This window comes from Varanus komodoensis, unplaced genomic scaffold, assembly GCF_004798865.1.
Source record: "Varanus komodoensis strain SLA01 unplaced genomic scaffold, ASM479886v1 scaffold18_1, whole genome shotgun sequence".
Classification (NCBI taxonomy): Eukaryota; Metazoa; Chordata; class Lepidosauria; order Squamata; family Varanidae; genus Varanus; species Varanus komodoensis.
The window spans coordinates 830,006-847,346 of NW_025335548.1; the positions used below are offsets into that span (position 1 = coordinate 830,006).

Here is a 17,341-nt window from a genome sequence, read left to right on the forward strand (position 1 = left end):
AAACGCAGCATTAAGAAAACTAAGATCATGGCATTTGGTCCTCTCACTTCCTGGCAAATAGATGGGAAAGAAATGGAGGTAGTGACAGATTTTATTTTCCTGGGCTCCAAGATCACTGCAGACGGGGACTGCAGCCAAGAAATTAAAAGACACTTGTTCCTGGGGAGGAAAGCTATGGCACATCTAGACAGCATACTAAAAAGCAGAGACATCACCCTGCCAACAAAAGTGCGTATAGTCAAGGCTATGGTTTTCCCACTTGCAATGTATGGCTGTGAAATCTAGACCATAAGGAAGGCTGAGTGCCGAAGAATTGAGGCATCTGAATTGTGGTGCTGGAGAAGACTCCTGTGACTCCCTTGGACTGCAAGGCGATCAAACCAATCAGTCCTAGAGGAGATCAACCCTGACTGCTCTTTAGAAGGCCAGATATTGAAGATGAAAACTCAAATACTTTGGCCACCTAATGAGAAGGAAGGACTCCCTGGAGAAGACCCTAATGCTGGGAAGAATTGAAGGCAAAAGAAGAAGGGGACGGCAGAGAATGAGGTGGGTAGATGGAGTCACTGAAGCAGTTGGTGTGAGCTTAAGTGGACTCTGGGGGATGGTGGAGGACAGGAAGGCCTGAAGGAATGTTGTCCATGGGGTCGCGATGGGTCAGACGCGACTTCGCAACTAACAACAACAACATTGTAAATATGGCTGGGTTTATACAACACAACAGCCCAAAGTTCAACAACTATACTCATATATAGGAAAATCAGAAGCTAATAAAATCCCAAAATAATGAAGAAAATGTTAAAGAAAGATTTACAATGCATTAAGGTTAAGTATATCAACCTTTATATATACATGCATTTCATATATAAACACACATATTGCTCATATATATATACACAGAGATGTAATTTATACACATATATATTACATGCATATAAAGAAATATATTACTATCAGATATCCCTTTATTAATCCCTTTATTATGTGTAGATAGTGTCTAAATACCACCTCTTCAAAGGCTGAGTTAATAGCTTCCCAATCCTTTGGATTAATGGAGGTATCTGTTTATCTTTCCAGTCATCATTGAGCAGATGCTGTGATACCCAATATATATAGAACAAAAGATTTTGCTGAATAAGATGCAGTCAGAGATCCAATGACTCTGCCAAAACAAGTGCTAATTCAGCATTGTTTGCCAAAATAAAGCCGTTTATTTCATTCTTGCTCAAGAGCCTGTGTACCATATTCACTCATCAAATATTATAAGTATTCATAAATCCATATAGTAGGCTGACATAGCCAATCAGCTTTAGTAAGTTTTAGAATTGAGGAGCATCTAAAGCAGCAAAAGCTGCAGAGGCAAATCTAGATTCTAACAAATATCTCGAATATATTGGCATTTGGCAATTTAGCATGAAAACTAGAAAATGACAGAAAGTTATCAACTGATTTAGTGTAAAAATCTGCTTATGTGTCCAGGATAGTCGTATCAATTCTTTCTTGCCTATTTGTCAATCTAAGTTTCCCTTTAAGGATAATCTGGCATGAGAAAATGGCTCGAACATGAGAAAATGGATCAAATCGACCACCATTAATCGAAGAATCCCTACCTGATATAGCCAGAAAGTTTTGATAACTTCTTGCAATCCATTGGCCAAAAACAGCTTGTGTTTTAATGTCAACATTATTAGTAAAACATGTCAACAGCTGGCACATTGAGTATTATCCCTGAGAAGCACAGTGATATAAGCATCATTAAGTGATGACAAGAGGGAACCCAATTCAAAAATACCCTTATAAAAGTGATAAGCCTTAGTGGGTAACAGGTTCAAAAATTACTTAAATCACTCAGAAATCCATCCTGCCTGGATGATTTACCAGCATTCATGTTATTACTTTTGGGATTTCGTCAATATGGAAGCTAGGAGAAACTGCTGCTTAGAGAAGTCTAAACTTGGAAGATTAACAAGGAGAAAATGTATCTATATTCTGTACCATTTCTCTGCCCTTATGGTACAATTTAGGCTAGAATTTAAAAAATATATGTCTTTGGGTGACATGTGTACCTTTTGTTCCTATCTTTTATAGCTGAAGTAACTTTTCTATGGTTTTTCTGCTTGTGACAATGAGCCAAAATATAACTAGGATGTTCACAATTTTCCCAGTATGTTTGATATAAACGTGTTAAAGCAAATTCTGTCTGCTGTGAGAGGATATTATTCAGCTCACAGTTAACCCTCTGAAATTCCTGACAGTTGCATAGTTGCAAAGATGGTAAATTGGGTTATTAGAGATTTCAGTTTCTTGCTTAAAATGCTTGTTGGATTTTTGTTTATTTTTATATAAAGTGTAGGCAACAATACAGCCCCTTATAAAGGTTTTACTAGCCTACCATGCAATGGCACAAAAGTCTACTGTACCCTCATTAATTTCAAAATACTCACATAGCTCAAGAGAAACCTTAAAAAAAACTCATTGGTAAGCAAAAAAAAGTCAGAGACTGGAAGGTTTTAGAAATCTAAAAATTGTTCCATACAGAATGGAGTGAGGTCTGAAATTACCAACATGTATGTTTTACAGGCATGAATTAAACGTATCCAGCAGTCTAACGAAAAGCACTAAAAAGGGACAGGTGCAATAAATGCACATTCCCTCACATCAAAATGCAAAATTCTCCAATAACCCATCAGGCCTAGTTTGGCCCAATAGGCCTCAAGTATGACTCTCATCTTGGTATGCTGTTTTTGGGCTGAAGAATTACTACCTAGCAAAGCATCTAAGATTCTGTTAGGATCCCCCCAACTATAAGCAATCAGCTAATCAACAATATTGACTAATTTGCTGAAACATACGTTGATTATGTTTGGTTGAATGTGTTTTGTGAATTGTTGCTCGGCACATATACATTAATTAATGCATTATTTTATAATTGTATTTCCCAACCAACATTTAAAAAGTGATCATCCAGTCAATAATGGTTTCCTGGTCTGAGAAATGAGAACTTTTATGCTTTAATATCACTACACTTTAAAGCAAGTCAGCATAAGCTTCTCTTCCACCCAGTCTCTTTCCAAAAGATGAACATCTTCAGCCACCAGGAGTGTGTTTTTTTGTGTGTGAGACCTCAGTATTACACTGTTTTAACCAGGAAAACACTTTTTTCTGCTAATTTGGATTCTACAGTTGTTTGACATTCTATGACATCACATTAAATATATAAAGAAAGATGAAACGAACATTCTTGGTCCTTTTGCACATACACCTTTTAACAATTTTGCAGGTAGCATTTAAATCACAACAATACTTGGTATCTATATTGAATGTAAAAGATTCAAATGAATACCGATTAAGGTAAAAGTGTCAGATGAGTACAAATTAACATAGCATGGATAAACCCTAACATAAAATTAGGAAAAATAGAAGATGACAAGAATTGAAAATTAAAATCAAAAGAAAGACAAAATTCTAACATATCCCACACAGAGCCCCACAGAGCCCATATTCCTTAGTACAAAGAAAATAAAAACCAAAAACTATTTTACTTTCCAGTAAAGATGACAATGCATCAACCTATCTATTTCCTATTCAATAGGATACATCAATCATAAATATGGTTGCCACCAAACAATTACATAAAACAAGTATATATATGTTAGGAAAACACAAGAAACATGTCAGTCTTGAGTGTGGGTCATTGTGTTGTGTAAACCCAGCGAATCGTATCATTGTATCCTTAAACTAGATCTTTCTGTTCCTTAGGCAAAATCCTATGGACCCTGGAAAGGTGTCCCAGAAACCACAGAATTTTGCAGAGCTCTCACACTATGTGCAGAAAGGGAGGGATACCATCAGAGCTCCTCTTGTTGTGGCAGTGGAAACCTCTATCGCTATTGTTCCACTGTTATTAGTAAAGAGAAAAAGAGGCATGGTGGGGTGGACTGACATGAAGCTCCCTCATCCACAGGCACATCTTCAAAATAGAAAGGGAAGCATGCCATCTCCAGAGTTTGCATAGTAAGAGGAAAAAAACTCCAACACCCACTTTCATCCCTGAGAGTTGAATGGCTTGGATGTCTGCCACAAACACTCCCCACTCATTCTTTATAGATTCACTCTGTTAGTCTAATGGGAAACCCATGATGAGAGAAGAGATATAACTGCAATGCATGGGCAGCAAATGGAATCATACACACACACAGTTATGGGTGTCCAAAAGTAATTTACTATGGGGAAGCTTGCAATCAATGGGAACAAAAGCGGATTTCTTAAAATGATACCCTATGCATTAGGTTTAGCCACTACATTAATAAATACAACTTTTCTGATGCTAAGATTAATTTTAGACCTGTGAACACTGAACATGTTCAGTATCTTGGCTCTGTATCCCAGCAAGGTTCATAGATGTAATACAAAATGTGAACCTATAATTGAGATTTACTTACCCGCCATCTGGAAATGATTCCACCCATTTCTCTATTTGTGGAGATGGGTTGTTCTGGTAACTTATAACGAATCTTGTAATGGAATTCACAGCTAGAAGTAAAGCATTTGTGTTTTTAATTAAAAATACACCCACAGTGTAATCCAAGAAGTATAAAGATATTTCAAACTGCATGATTATACACCACTGCACACACAATCTAGTTTCCAAATTCTCCATCACATTGTATCTCCACTTACAGGTGTTTTATGTTATGTTTCAGATGTGTATCTTGTTTTGCAAATTTGAAGTTGTGATAAAAAGCTTTCTCAAGAAAACTGATAGCATAAAATAGTAAGTAACCATGGAAGCAAAATAAAGTTATAGTTGCTCTTTAACGATTGCTGGCAATTTTCTTTTATGTGACTATCATTAGCATCTACAGTTTTAAAATAGGATATGTGAGAACTGTTAATATTTTTAAGAATTTCAAGATAAATTGTATTATGAATTCCAGACAAGACCCCAAAAAGGCATTATCGCATTTCAAAACCATCACTAATGCATATATGGCATAAGATACAATTGCAATTTATTCACTTGCCTTAAAGCTGCCTAGGAAGGCCTTGGCAATTATAGGCGGCCTATAAATATATGTAAATATATAAATAAATAAAACTTTTTATGGATACCTCAGTTTCTTGGCATGCCTGACAAGAACAGGTGGGGTCCCACAATTTTATCTCTGCCAATAGAAGCCTTTTGTCAGCCAAACAGGGAAAGGCATGATTTTCAGCAATTTGCCCTCCTCCTTACAGCCTCCTAGGCTTCCACCAAAATCTGCTCCAGAGTTGGAGGACCCTCTGGGGCAGATATTGGGGGGAGGAAGGGCGCTGCTGAATCACAGAAAATCACATTTATCCCTGTTCTGCTGAAGTCATTGACTGAATACTTGTCAAGCTGTGGAGCAATCTTCTGAAATGAGGAAATCCCTGCAAGCAGAACAGAATGCTCTGTCATAATGACCTCAGGTCAGCAAACCACTGCAGCAGAAATGGGGATGCTCTAGCCCCTCTGGTTTCCTATGCCCTCTTCGCCCAACCACCAATCATTTGGTAGTTTCCTCGCTTCTGTGCAGTTTTCCCCTCATTTTAGAAGGCAGAAATTCCTCTACTAGTTTTAGTTACAGGTCTTAGGAGCTTTTAAGCGAAAATATGTTGAACTTGTTTGCATTTTGGCCACATCCTTTTCGCCTTTAGCCTGTCCCACCACTGGAATGCAGTCCCCAGAGCATCTCTAAAATTTAATAAGGCCCCCAGGCTGAAAGAGGTTCCCCATCCCTACTCTATATATTTAGCAAATCCCACTGAATCACATCATATTTACTTCTCAGCAACCACTAATTAAAAAGATCAGAATGATCACAGGTTTATATATCTAATCATTGTTCATGGAATTGGGCCAAGATGCTCTATATTTGACGAACTCAAAACTGAAAGCTATAGTCTTATTAATTCTGTGAACATTGGAAACTACAAACATTAAAATGAAAGACAATGTTTCAGCTACAATTGGAAGGCTAACAACACAATCAAATTGCTACTAGACAGAGTCTATACTGCCACATAATTTGGAGACCCAACTCTGATCTTGGAAACTTGCTTAGAGGTTGCAGGGGAACCTTGAACCCAGAACATTCTCCTGCTACCCTTGCAGTCAGCATAGAAAGAACTGTGCGGATTACAAGTTATAGTAACCTTGCAAATGGGCTTTTGGGGCAGGGAGGAGAGGAAAGGGGTGTGTGTTTGTGTGTGTGTATCCATTTATACCTTTCAAAAATAAAAACATGCGAAATGAAGCTTCCATACAATACAAGGAAATGTCCCTAAAATCTCTTCAAACTAAGTAATTGCTTCCTATCAACCTGAACAGTTCATTTTCTGTGTTAAAAGAACAAGGGGAACTTTCCTCATGACTGAGGTTAAGATTGCAATCCTATGTATATTTAATTTGGAGTAAGCTCCACAAACTCCAGTGGGGTAAACAAACATAGGATTGTATTGCTCAAATTATAAACAACGTAAGGAGGGAGCACTCCTGTGGTCCCAGAAGCCATCTCCAGCACCACAAGATTGTTTGGATGGAGTCCCATGACCAAGGCTCTAAACCTTGGAAAGGGGACTCAGTTGTGTTTCCCTGCCCACAGCACCTCACAAACACCAAACAAAAAGACGAGTTCCAGCTCTTTCCCAAGGCAATATGGCCTCAGAAAGAAGGAAAAAAAGGATGTTCCAATGGACAGGAAGGAGAAGGAGGGGAGAGGCCGAGTTCCAAGAAATCTGAAGTCCTCTTCAGCGCCCTCCAGCACAACTTTTCTAGATGGAATCAAAGGAAAAACTGAAGGAAATGGGCTTCTGACTGACTGAAGGAAAAACACTTAGGAGGAGGATGGAAAAGTTAAAAAATTGTCTCCACTGCTCCTTCTAATTTGTCAGCAGCAGTCTGGCAGGGCAATGTATAGGCAGAAATCTCCAAGATTATAGACTTCCTTCTAAGGGTAATTTTTCTCATCAAATATTTTTGGTCAAATATTTGGTGGCACAATAGGCCAAAAATTACCATGTGGTACTCTGTTTTTAAGGTCTATGATTTATTGTACTTAGCAAACTTGATAAATTAGAGAACCCTCTAGCAAAGGATAACCTTTTCTGAAGCAAACTGAAGTTTTCCAAAAAAACCCCTTATCAGTGATCTGTATAGCTCTAGAGCAAACTACAAAACCGGACTGGTGATCACGTATGCCTGAGACTCCATGATGGTGTCTACGGGTTCCACCATGTCCTAACAAGCCTACAGGCATGTTTCTTAACACCTGTTATGTTCCCTGCCCTTCTTGATTTTTTATTTTGAGACTTAAGGTTTTTTTTTAATTTTAAAACCGGGAGGCTGGTATGCTGCAAAGCAAAAGATTGCCCACAAATGTCCTCAGAAGACTGGTTTCATGTTTCGAAGTTCAACTCCCACCTCATTTTTGTATAAAGTTGTATAAATTTCTTTTGCTTACCAGTCTGGCTTCTGGCAATGTTTTGTGACCAGTCATGCCCATTGTGGTGGCGATTTTATGAATGGGCAAGGCACCCGATGGCAGCCATTTTGTGATAATGCACAGGGCACTCCCAAAATTCCAAATGTGCTCAATAACCTGAAAATAAAAAGGCCTCCCAATGTACACCTCTTTATGCATTCCAATTACTCAAGCTCTGCAATGTAGTCAGCTCTCAAATAATGAATATTTATGACTATTAACCAAACAGCATGGACATTTACTTTCCATCTCATAGAAAAACTATTTTCCCCAGTACCTCCCAGCACTAGCTTGTGGAACATTCCAGATGCTTACTTCTGAATAAACATGAACAGGATAAAGCTGAAAGTCCCACTTTGTGCAATTAGAGTCTTCCAAACAAAATAGTTTCAGCCTTCAAGTCAAGTGAGCTCTTAAAATCTGTGCATGTATATTAAGAACACCAAAAGGAAAGTTTCTTTAGCATGCAGAGTGCATGGCCAAGTGTATAGGATTATTGTACTAGAATGTATAAATGTTCTATTTACCCAAACTCTCACAAATGATAGTGGTGGTATTCTGTGGAGGGCAAAGGTATTTATAGCAAGATTGCAAATCTTAAAGCAAAAACAGTGAACAAAAATACTGGCTTCACAGGGTATAGTATTTATTTATGGTTTTTGTATACCATCCCAATTCCTAAAACCTCTCTGGGTGGCTTAGAGAGAGCAAACCAAAGAAACTGAACCGACAACAACAACCATGTGTGTGTGTGCAGAGAGAGAGAGAGAGAATGAGAGAGAGAGAATAGTGTGTATTTATACAGTACAGTGTATCTGGCAGTACAAGTCTGGATTGCACCTGTTCACCCTGTCCTCTTTCTGTGCACAAAAGCCACATGCTGCACATTCCCACCTACCTGGGCCTATAGACTTCATCACATGTCTATACACATCAACTATACAATCTGAGCATATTGACCAGGGTAGCTATTTTCCAGAGGTCACAGACCACATCAGCTTCCAGAAACTACCACTTCTGCCACCATCGAAATTGCTGTGGCAGGGGTAAACACATACAGAGGGGGATGGGTAGGAATCTTGGAAAGAAACAGGCTTCCAGGGGTATAATTCTTAGTCTGGTGGGGTGGTAATCCAATTTTCTGAATTGGATTTTTTTTCAGTGCTTAATTTTTCTGCAGAAAGTTTTCCGTTCCGTAAGTTCAGTGATAAAAATGTTTGCCATTTGTAAATACGATACTAGGCAATCATGGAGTTTCAAAAATTTAATTAATGCTTTTTGGCTGATTATCCTTAGTAAATATGTGAGAGAATGCACACAAGTCATTGAAATCTGGACAATGAAATAAGGAGCCTTGTGGGAGCTTTGTGGCTAATGGGACAGGCTAAAAATCTAATAATAAATACATATATATGGAACTAATAAATAGCGACAAACTTCAACAAAACTGAAAGTGCCCCAGTGACCTTAGTAAAAAAGTTGAGCTCTGTTAGTACAGTTGAACTAGATGAGGTGTAAGCATTATATGTACATGTCTTTGATAGCTAAAAGGAACTAGTGTGTCAAGTTTTCAGTATCTTAGCTTCTTCACCCCCACCAAAGTTAAACAATGTAAAGGGAACAAATGCCATTATACTTTCCAAGTATTCCAATAAAAATTCTTTCTAAGATAGTGTTCTTTGTGTGATTTAAATGCCAAGTATTATGCATGTTAAGACATAACAATTCCTACAACTCAAAGGAGAGCAACTTAAGTGTGCTTTCATTTTTCCCTGCAAATATTGCAGGTCAAAAATGTGTGTTGTAATGGGGGCAAAAAAGTAATACAGGGTATCTTTCTGAGCTTTTTTGTTCATTTTGCCTGTATTAATGAATACACTAAGTGAGAAAAATCTGTAGTGATTCCAAGGCAACTCAAAACCTTCTAACACAAACTGAAAATTTTCTGGACAAGTCATATCACTAATGCTGTATAACCCTTGAACCGTCCACAAAACCAATGTTCTTGTATGCCTGGATCTCTAAGCTGGTGCCAATGGGTACCATGTGTTTACAGAGACATCTCCTGGAACCTGTCACGCTCCTTAAAAGGTAAAGGTTTCCCCTTGACTCACCGAAGTGGTATCTTGTTATCTACTTGCATTTGCATGCTTTCAAACTGGCAGGAGCTGGGATGGAGCAACAGGAACTCACTCTGTTGTGCAGATTCAAACCAGCAACCTTTCGATCAACCAGCACAGCAGTTTTAAGCCACTGCGCCACCTGCATCCCTTGTTATTCTCCTTACTCTTTAAGAATTTTATCTTTTTTCTTAAGTTTTTTTAAAAAAAACTGGAAGGCTGATCTCCTCTAAAATCAAAGTCTTCTTTGAAATGGCATCTCTATTGGTATTCAAAAGAGTGGTTTTGTGTTCAGAAGCTCAGCTGCTATGTCTGCCTTATATGTAAGTTGTCTGGTAGGTTACTTTTCTTCTACCAGCTTGGGTTTAGGGATATTTTTTTAGCTTTGTTTACTAACTACAAGTAAAATAAAGATGCTGCACTGGATGCCTTAATATAAGAGGTGGTCAAGTTGTGGTGCACCAAATGTTTTGGCCTACAGGTCTCATCAGCTCTAGCTAGAACAGACAATGGTGAGAGATAATAGGAGTTGTAAGCTATAATATCTGGAGCTTACAGGTTGTTTACACCACTACAGAAATATTCTGATGCAAACCGAACTATTTCCTATGGAAATTACTGTAGGCATTTGCACCAGATTTTTTTCCAACAAAAACTCACATCTCTGGCAAGTCTGTTCCCCAAACAACTACACAGCCTGTTTTTTGCAAAATTGCCAATTTTTGGCATACTACTACTGCACATCTGGTGAGGACAACAAAAATGATTCACATGTTATCTGCTCCTAGTATAACTTCAGCTATACTTCAGTAGAGAGTCAGTGTGATATGATGGGGTTCAGTCATACATAGTTTGCCTCTAACAGGACTTTTTGTAATTTACAAAATGCATTCATGAAAACTGCAAATGAAATCAGAGGACATCTTGGGCTGTATCTTTTCCTCTTGTGAAGTAAAGAGCACTATTGGAGGGAAAGAGCAGAGGTGATTTTTCACATAATTGACAGCCTGCATTTTTGTCTTCAAGTTGTAACAGTATCACTGTTTTCTTGGTCATTAAAGCAACACTGTTTGCAAGGTCAGGAATGTTAAAGATAACATTACTCCAGTACTCAAATCACTGCCAAGCCACAATTGGTATAAAATATGGTTGGATAATTAATTTTGAGAGTGATGAATTACCAAAGAAGTAAAGACTATGGCAGAAGCAGCACACATTTAGGGTGCAATTCTATGCATATTGAAACAGAAAAAACTCCTACAACTCCCAGCATGCTTGGCTGGGGAATACTGGAAGCTATAAGACTTTTTTCAGCCTGAATGTACATAGCAATGCACCCTTAACCAAGTAGTCTAGCTGACACAAGACAGGGAGAATCCATAGGGGTCAAACCACCACTATATGCTGCTATGTTCAAATTGGCAGGAAAAATGTGTGCAGGTGTTCTTCCTTTCTCGTGAGGGATGTTTTTCAGCCTTTACCCGTTTTAAACTTTTCCTTCCCCATTGCTCCATAGTTAGTTCACTTCCTGCCCCATTCAAAGAACATTCATCTCCTTTTTGGCCTCAGTGACAACACACCTTTTCAGCACAGCACTGATTATAATATACTTCCAATGGCTGATCTGCTTCTGCTTTAAAAGTTATTTTGAATGCCAACTCTAGAGAAGATACATATTGTCTCCACTGGTTCTTAAAAAGAAATCCAATTAAATGGCCTTAAATCAAGAACTAGAAAACTGTTACAGTCATCGTATGATATTGAATCTCAATCACACAATATATGTCTTAAAAGTATGGAGACTATTTTGGGACTGGTCAATAAAAGGTTAAGAATGGGTCAATGCTTTCTTTATATTCTCCACTGCCCATTTCTGGCAGAAAATCCAAGGGAGGCTTCCCTGCCTCATCACAGTGCACACCTGGTTCCCTGCTCCCCAAAATATTTTTTTAAAAACCCTAGTAATTCATGTGTGGCAGGCACAGCGTGGGCTACTGTTATCATTTATTGATATTTCATAGTGACAATAGTTATTCTACTGAAACAAAGTATTCCCCAAATACCCTGAAATGCACTATGCCTTAAGAGGCAAATCCCAAGCGTAAATCTCTAGAATCATAAACTAGAGAAAATGATTTTTTTAAAAAATAGGATGTGGGGTACACTTGACTGCATACACACTTTTCCATAACCAGAATCCTTGCCACATCAGCTTTGCACAACATCACATATAAAGGTTATTTTAAGTTTAACAGAAAAATGTAAGAGCACATAAAGACATACACAACACTGCCAATCCTGTATTAGAATCACTTTAAAAACGAGGTTTGGGATTTAAGAGCCAGAGAGTTGTACTGGTCCTTTGGCGGGGGGGGGGGGGGGGAATCGGAAGCTACAGTAGAGTTTAAATGTGATTAACAAGGATGGTTCACCAAATCCGCAGGATTTACTTTCAGGAAAAGGACTACAAAATACAAAAAGCACATCCCTAACATGTGCAAAGTGGCAGGTGTCCTCCTCGAATAATCTAGATTACTACACCACGGTAGGAGAATACTATTCCCCCACAACCAGGATTAAAAATCTAGTGGGAACTTGTCCCCAAGGTCTCACTAGGGCAATGAGCCCCCGTTTTTCTCTTTTTGCAAATTAAACAGCGGGTGCGGTGGGCGTGGGCGGGCGCTACCCGGTCTGAACGGATCGCGAAGGGCGAGCTCAAGCAGCTCAGCAATGAAAGGGCCTCTCTTGTTTTTTGCCACCCCCGTCCCTCGCCATTAGATTTAAAAGGCCACCGTCAGTTATTACTTTGAACTGTCTGCTCAACCTCCCGTCCCCACCCCTGCCTCTCCCTCTCTAAGATTTTTCATCAGACTCCTTCAGCCAGCCAGCCAGCCAGCCAGCCAGCCTACACACACACCCTCTGGCTGCCCCTCCGCTTGAACACGCACCTTCCCCGCCCCCTGGGGCTTTTTCTCCGTCTTGCCGCGGCTGTGTTGCTCACTTTGGGGGCAGGAGGCGGAGAAGAGCGGGGACTCCTCTCTTTCAGCCGCCTCCCTGCAACTTCCTCCGGGCCTCTCAGGTGCAGGAACAACGTGTAAATACTGGCAACGCGTGGAGAGCGGCCATCCTGGAAAAGGGCAAAGGAGCGACTGGGTGGGTAGGTAAGTAGACGATAGGAAAGGAGAATGACGTCGAGTGCAATTCGGCCATCTTGAAAGAGGGCAGAGTAGGCAGGCGTCCGTTATATTCGCAGACCGCCCCGCCCCCAGTGCGTATAACTCCCGATTCCACCGACTGAAGCCGTTATCGTATGGTCGATAACGAGGCCCGTATGGGAATTCAGTTCCTAACTGGCGTGGAGCGGAGAACTGTTTACTTTTCTCTTTGTTCCGAAAGCCTGACTGAAGCTGTATTCCCGAAAATGTAGAAATGGTTTCGTTTCTGAATTATAAAGGGAGGCCCTTGCTTCCGAGCGGGAAGGCATAGGAACTGATTGCTTCTGCGCCTAGACAGGAAGGAAAACAAAGCCCTCCTGTTTGGCGGCGGGGGGGGGGGGGTGAACGAGAACGACGGAGCGAACGAGAACCGATAAAAGACTGGCAGCCCTGCCCAATATTGTTAGTCGGTCAAAGCAGGCTCCGCCCCTGCTGCCTGTTAACGTCAAAAGAAGGCCAGTTGGGCGGGAGGTAGGAGAGAAGCTGGGAGAAGGACGGTTGCTGGTGGTTTGCGCGGGAAGCTTGAACGTTCTTAGCTCTCAAGCACAGGGGGCAGGGAGGAAGACGTTGCTTCCTCTTATTTGTTTTTTAAAATATTTGAGATAGCCTTTTCTATATGCATGGTGTTTTGAAAAGAACTTGTATCACACACGGATCCCTAACTGGAAAAAGCCTGGAATCTAAGAGACATAGGAAAACAATCGAGTGTGGGGTAGATGCGTGACGTGGATAGGAGTGTGTGGGAGACTGAGATCTCAAATTTGGCTTGGTTGCAATGAGAATATAAGGTCCGGAGAACTAAACTAACCTATTACAGGCTGTAAGGCAGGAAAGCGAGAGAGTAGGTGGAGTTGTTTAAGGGGACAGGATACTTTTGGAAAACTGAGGGTGGTGGAACCTGGCAATGAAGGTCACAGGAAATGATGTGTGAGGATGTAAGGCCAAAGGGATGAGGAAGGTTTCAAGAGAAAGATGAGAAGCTTCAGGCTCCAACAGACAAGCCAGAGAAGAAAGAGACTTCTATGGTTAGAAGGATGAAAAAGGCGAATAATGGTGGCATTAAAGTGCTGAGTGGATTGCTGTAGTTGAGATAAGAGGAAGGGGACAAGAGTGTTCCCTAACAGGAAAAAGATGAAAGGTGTGATTTGATGGGCAAAGGTCAAGTATTGGGCCCATCCAACAAGGGATGGCAGTGTTGTCAATAGGTGAGAGTGATCAAGGAGATGGGAACTTGGAAGAAAAGGTTTGCATATCATGGGTTTGAAATGTTAATGAAACATCCAAGCAGAAATATGAGAGACAGTTAGAAATGTGGGATAAGATGGAGAGCTAAAAATATGGAAGAGCTGAGTATTATTAGAATATGGATAGTACTGAAAGCCATTGGATGTGATAAACTATTCAGGAACAAAGTGTTTATAAGTCACAACAAGTATGTGACAAAGGTAATTAATTAACAAGACTTTATTTATTTATTTTATTTGGAATTTTTGTATGCCGTCCCATTCACATAAGCCTCGGGACGGCTTCCATCATCATAAATAAACAATCATACAAATAAGTACATATAAAATCTGGATTCATCCTGGCTAAAAAATTTATCCTTGGAGTGATGCATCCAGGCCTCTGTTTGGAATATGCAAGCCCTGCTCAGCCTGTGCTATTGCTTAGCACCTGCACCCCCCACGAACCCAGGTAATAGGAGTTGTTTGAGCAAGACAATTCTTAATCATGGTTTCTTTTAGGGTTTTTTTGACAGCTGCCCAGTCATTAGACAACTGCTACTACCAGTGTTCACATGACATGGTAGGCCAAACACCTGTTGGTGTCATGCAAAAACTATGTCATAAGTATCCAGCATGATACAACAGAACTGAAAGCTTCGTTAAGCTACAGTGAGCTGCTGTGTTGTGTAAATGAGATTGTATGTGAAAACTAGCAGAAGGCCTACCCCTGAGAAAATCCCAACAGAGGTAGAGGAAGAGTGTATTTGTTACCTCCTTCCCCCATAGAGACACTGAAACAACAACTGGAAAAGTAGGAATAGGCCTCACTGGTATTAGAATAACAGAGACCCAGGGAATCAAATAGGGGAGAGTGATCAAAGGTGGCAGAAAAGCTGAGGGTAATGAAAACTGAATAGAGATCCATTGATAAGATTATTGTGAATGCAGTGTCAGTGGAATGCAGGGGGTGAATGCCAGATTGAAAGGGGTTCAAAACTGGGCTGGTAGGGGATAAAACAGAGGCTGACTATAAAAGAAGAATCCTGTAGAACTTTGGCAATAAAAACTGGGTTCAGAAAACCTACACAATGGGTGTGGGTTGTTGCTGAAATGTAGGTGATGTCTGAACCCAGCTTGAATGGTTAACCACAAACAACCCATGGTTTGTTGCTGAGTTGTGAATTGTTGCTTGTCCATTATGAATTGTTATCTTGGCTAGGTTCAAGCAATGTGAAAACTCATATTTCAGCTACTCACATGAGCATCATGTGGATGATGTATCTATCAGTCAAGAGGACATGAGGATGAGTATCAGTTAAGTGTGGGTTTTCTTAAACTGAATTTTTGAAACAGGAGCTATTTGCTAGGTTCAAATGACACAGCAAAGAACCCAAGGCTTTTTGCCCAGGCTTTCTGATCATTGCAGTCATGTGATTACCCAGGCAGTGCTGTTTCCATGCTCACCATTCCATCCTCACAGGCTTACCACATATTCCAGCAGCCTCCACAGAAGAAATCCCTGCCCTTTCCCTATTATTCCTTTTAGGGCCTCCTCCACTATTGATCATAAGGTGGGTCCCTCTTCCCCCTCCCAAATGTACTTGCTTGTCAGCAGTGCTTCCCAGCTGCTCCAGCCCCCACAGAGATTTTTATTAAATGAAAATAAACAGTTCTGTGCAAATTTCCCCCCTTCTTTCTTTGTTTCCAAAAGTTAACAGGGAGACAGATACATCACTTGGCCAATGGGAATAAAACAAGCAGTGACATGTCTGCTGTGTGGGAGCTGAGAACAGTTGAGCTCAAAGGCTAGAAGCAGCCATGTTCTTGGCTGATCTTGCCAGGGCACTCTATGGTATTGCCATACCAACAATTATAAAATTATGATTCATAATTGATATGAATTGATAAAATTATAAGTCATGATAAAAGTTATGACTTAAAATTATGATAAGTCATGATAAAATTATGACTGGTGAATCATAAAAACCTTAAAACAAATGGTTGGTTCTCCCCATGGTTCAGAAAATCAATCATACCATGCAGGAACTCTAGAACTGGGTCTGGACAATGCAACAGACCCTCAACAGTAAAATTTCACCATGGTTTCTTGTGCCATGCGAACCTGCCTGTGCCATTGTCTGAACCCAGCAGCAATAACAAACCATGGTTTGTTAGCATGACTGGGTTCAGACAAAATGACAACCCATAGTTCTACAACTCGTATTCAGCCATGAGTATGGGATATTGTGTGAATCTGGAAGAGAAGAAATAACTTGATAGTTAAAAAGGGATGGCTTTTTGAAAAAACTCTTGAATGTTTGCTGAAGCAAACAGAAAGATGACTGAATGCTTAAATAAATTTTTATCACTGGATAGCTGGCAAAAAATGGGGAAACAACATACTTGCAAATCAAATACTATTTCCCTATGGCTGGACAGTGGAAAGTGAAGCCTCATTACAGCAGCTGATTGTCAGTCAATGACTTAAAGTACATTATAGTTTCTGAATAGGGTTATTATTTCACCTCCAAAAGAGAGTATATTCTGCTACAAGACTGAAAGACATTTATACATTTTGATCTTATTCAATGGATAATACATTTTAGGATTTGCTGCTATAAGATCTGCTAACATCCCGTCTACATTTGTAAATTTACAAATGAAACTAGGGTCATATCTCAAAGGTACCCTCAAAGAATGATTATTCTCATAATTGCAGAGAAGCTGAGTGAACCATTCATTACACCCATTCAGCAATATTAACTGAAGAAATAGGGAAAACAAATTAAAAGATTGCCTGTTGGAGCCTTTCCTATCCCTGTAACCCACTCCATTCCCCTTCAGGAGCTACTCTGTTTTATATGGTGCCTGGACTGATTGTGATTGGTACCCAGTCATTGATATTCACTGGTTCTATTGTTTCCAGTGAAGCATTGGCATTCATTTTTAATTACAATAAAGGAAGCAATGCCTTTAAAAGCTTGCTTCTCTCAGGTGCAGGAAATATTCAGAATTATTCATAGAATCATAGAGTTGGAAGGGGCCATGAGGGCCATTGGGTCCAATGAATTAAATTAATTGAATTTTAATTCATTTTCCAAGAAAAAATAATGCCAAGTGAACAACTTGCAGTCTTTTGGGGAAAGTTGTTAACCTGGCAGAATACAATAACTCACTGATAATATTCCTTTGTTAATTTCTCAAAGATACAATAGTGGTTACTTACTACAATAAGCACATGCACAGACAATTAATTTTGGGGTGATCTGATAACA

The 17,341-nt window shown here is 39.8% G+C and overlaps 1 protein-coding gene across 6 annotated transcripts in view; it reads right to left on the reverse strand.

Annotated features, from left to right (window-relative positions):
• Positions 1 to 12,776, reverse strand: part of LNPK (lunapark, ER junction formation factor) — a 56,061-nt gene extending 43,285 nt beyond the window's left edge. For 2 of the 6 annotated variants that reach the window (XM_044427029.1, XM_044427026.1), the window contains exons 1-2: positions 12,574 to 12,776; positions 4,443 to 4,533 (exon numbers count right to left, since the gene is read on the reverse strand). In XM_044427029.1, coding sequence (XP_044282964.1) covers positions 4,443 to 4,469 — 27 coding nt within the window. In that variant the 5' untranslated portion in view covers positions 4,470 to 4,533; positions 12,574 to 12,776. Of the gene's footprint in view, positions 1 to 1,610; positions 1,709 to 4,442; positions 4,534 to 7,484; positions 7,668 to 12,573 lie in introns of those variants that run through there. The other 4 variants (XM_044427030.1, XM_044427028.1, XM_044427027.1 and 1 more) reach the window with 3 other exon arrangements.
• Between the last annotated feature and the right edge of the window lie 4,565 nt (positions 12,777 to 17,341).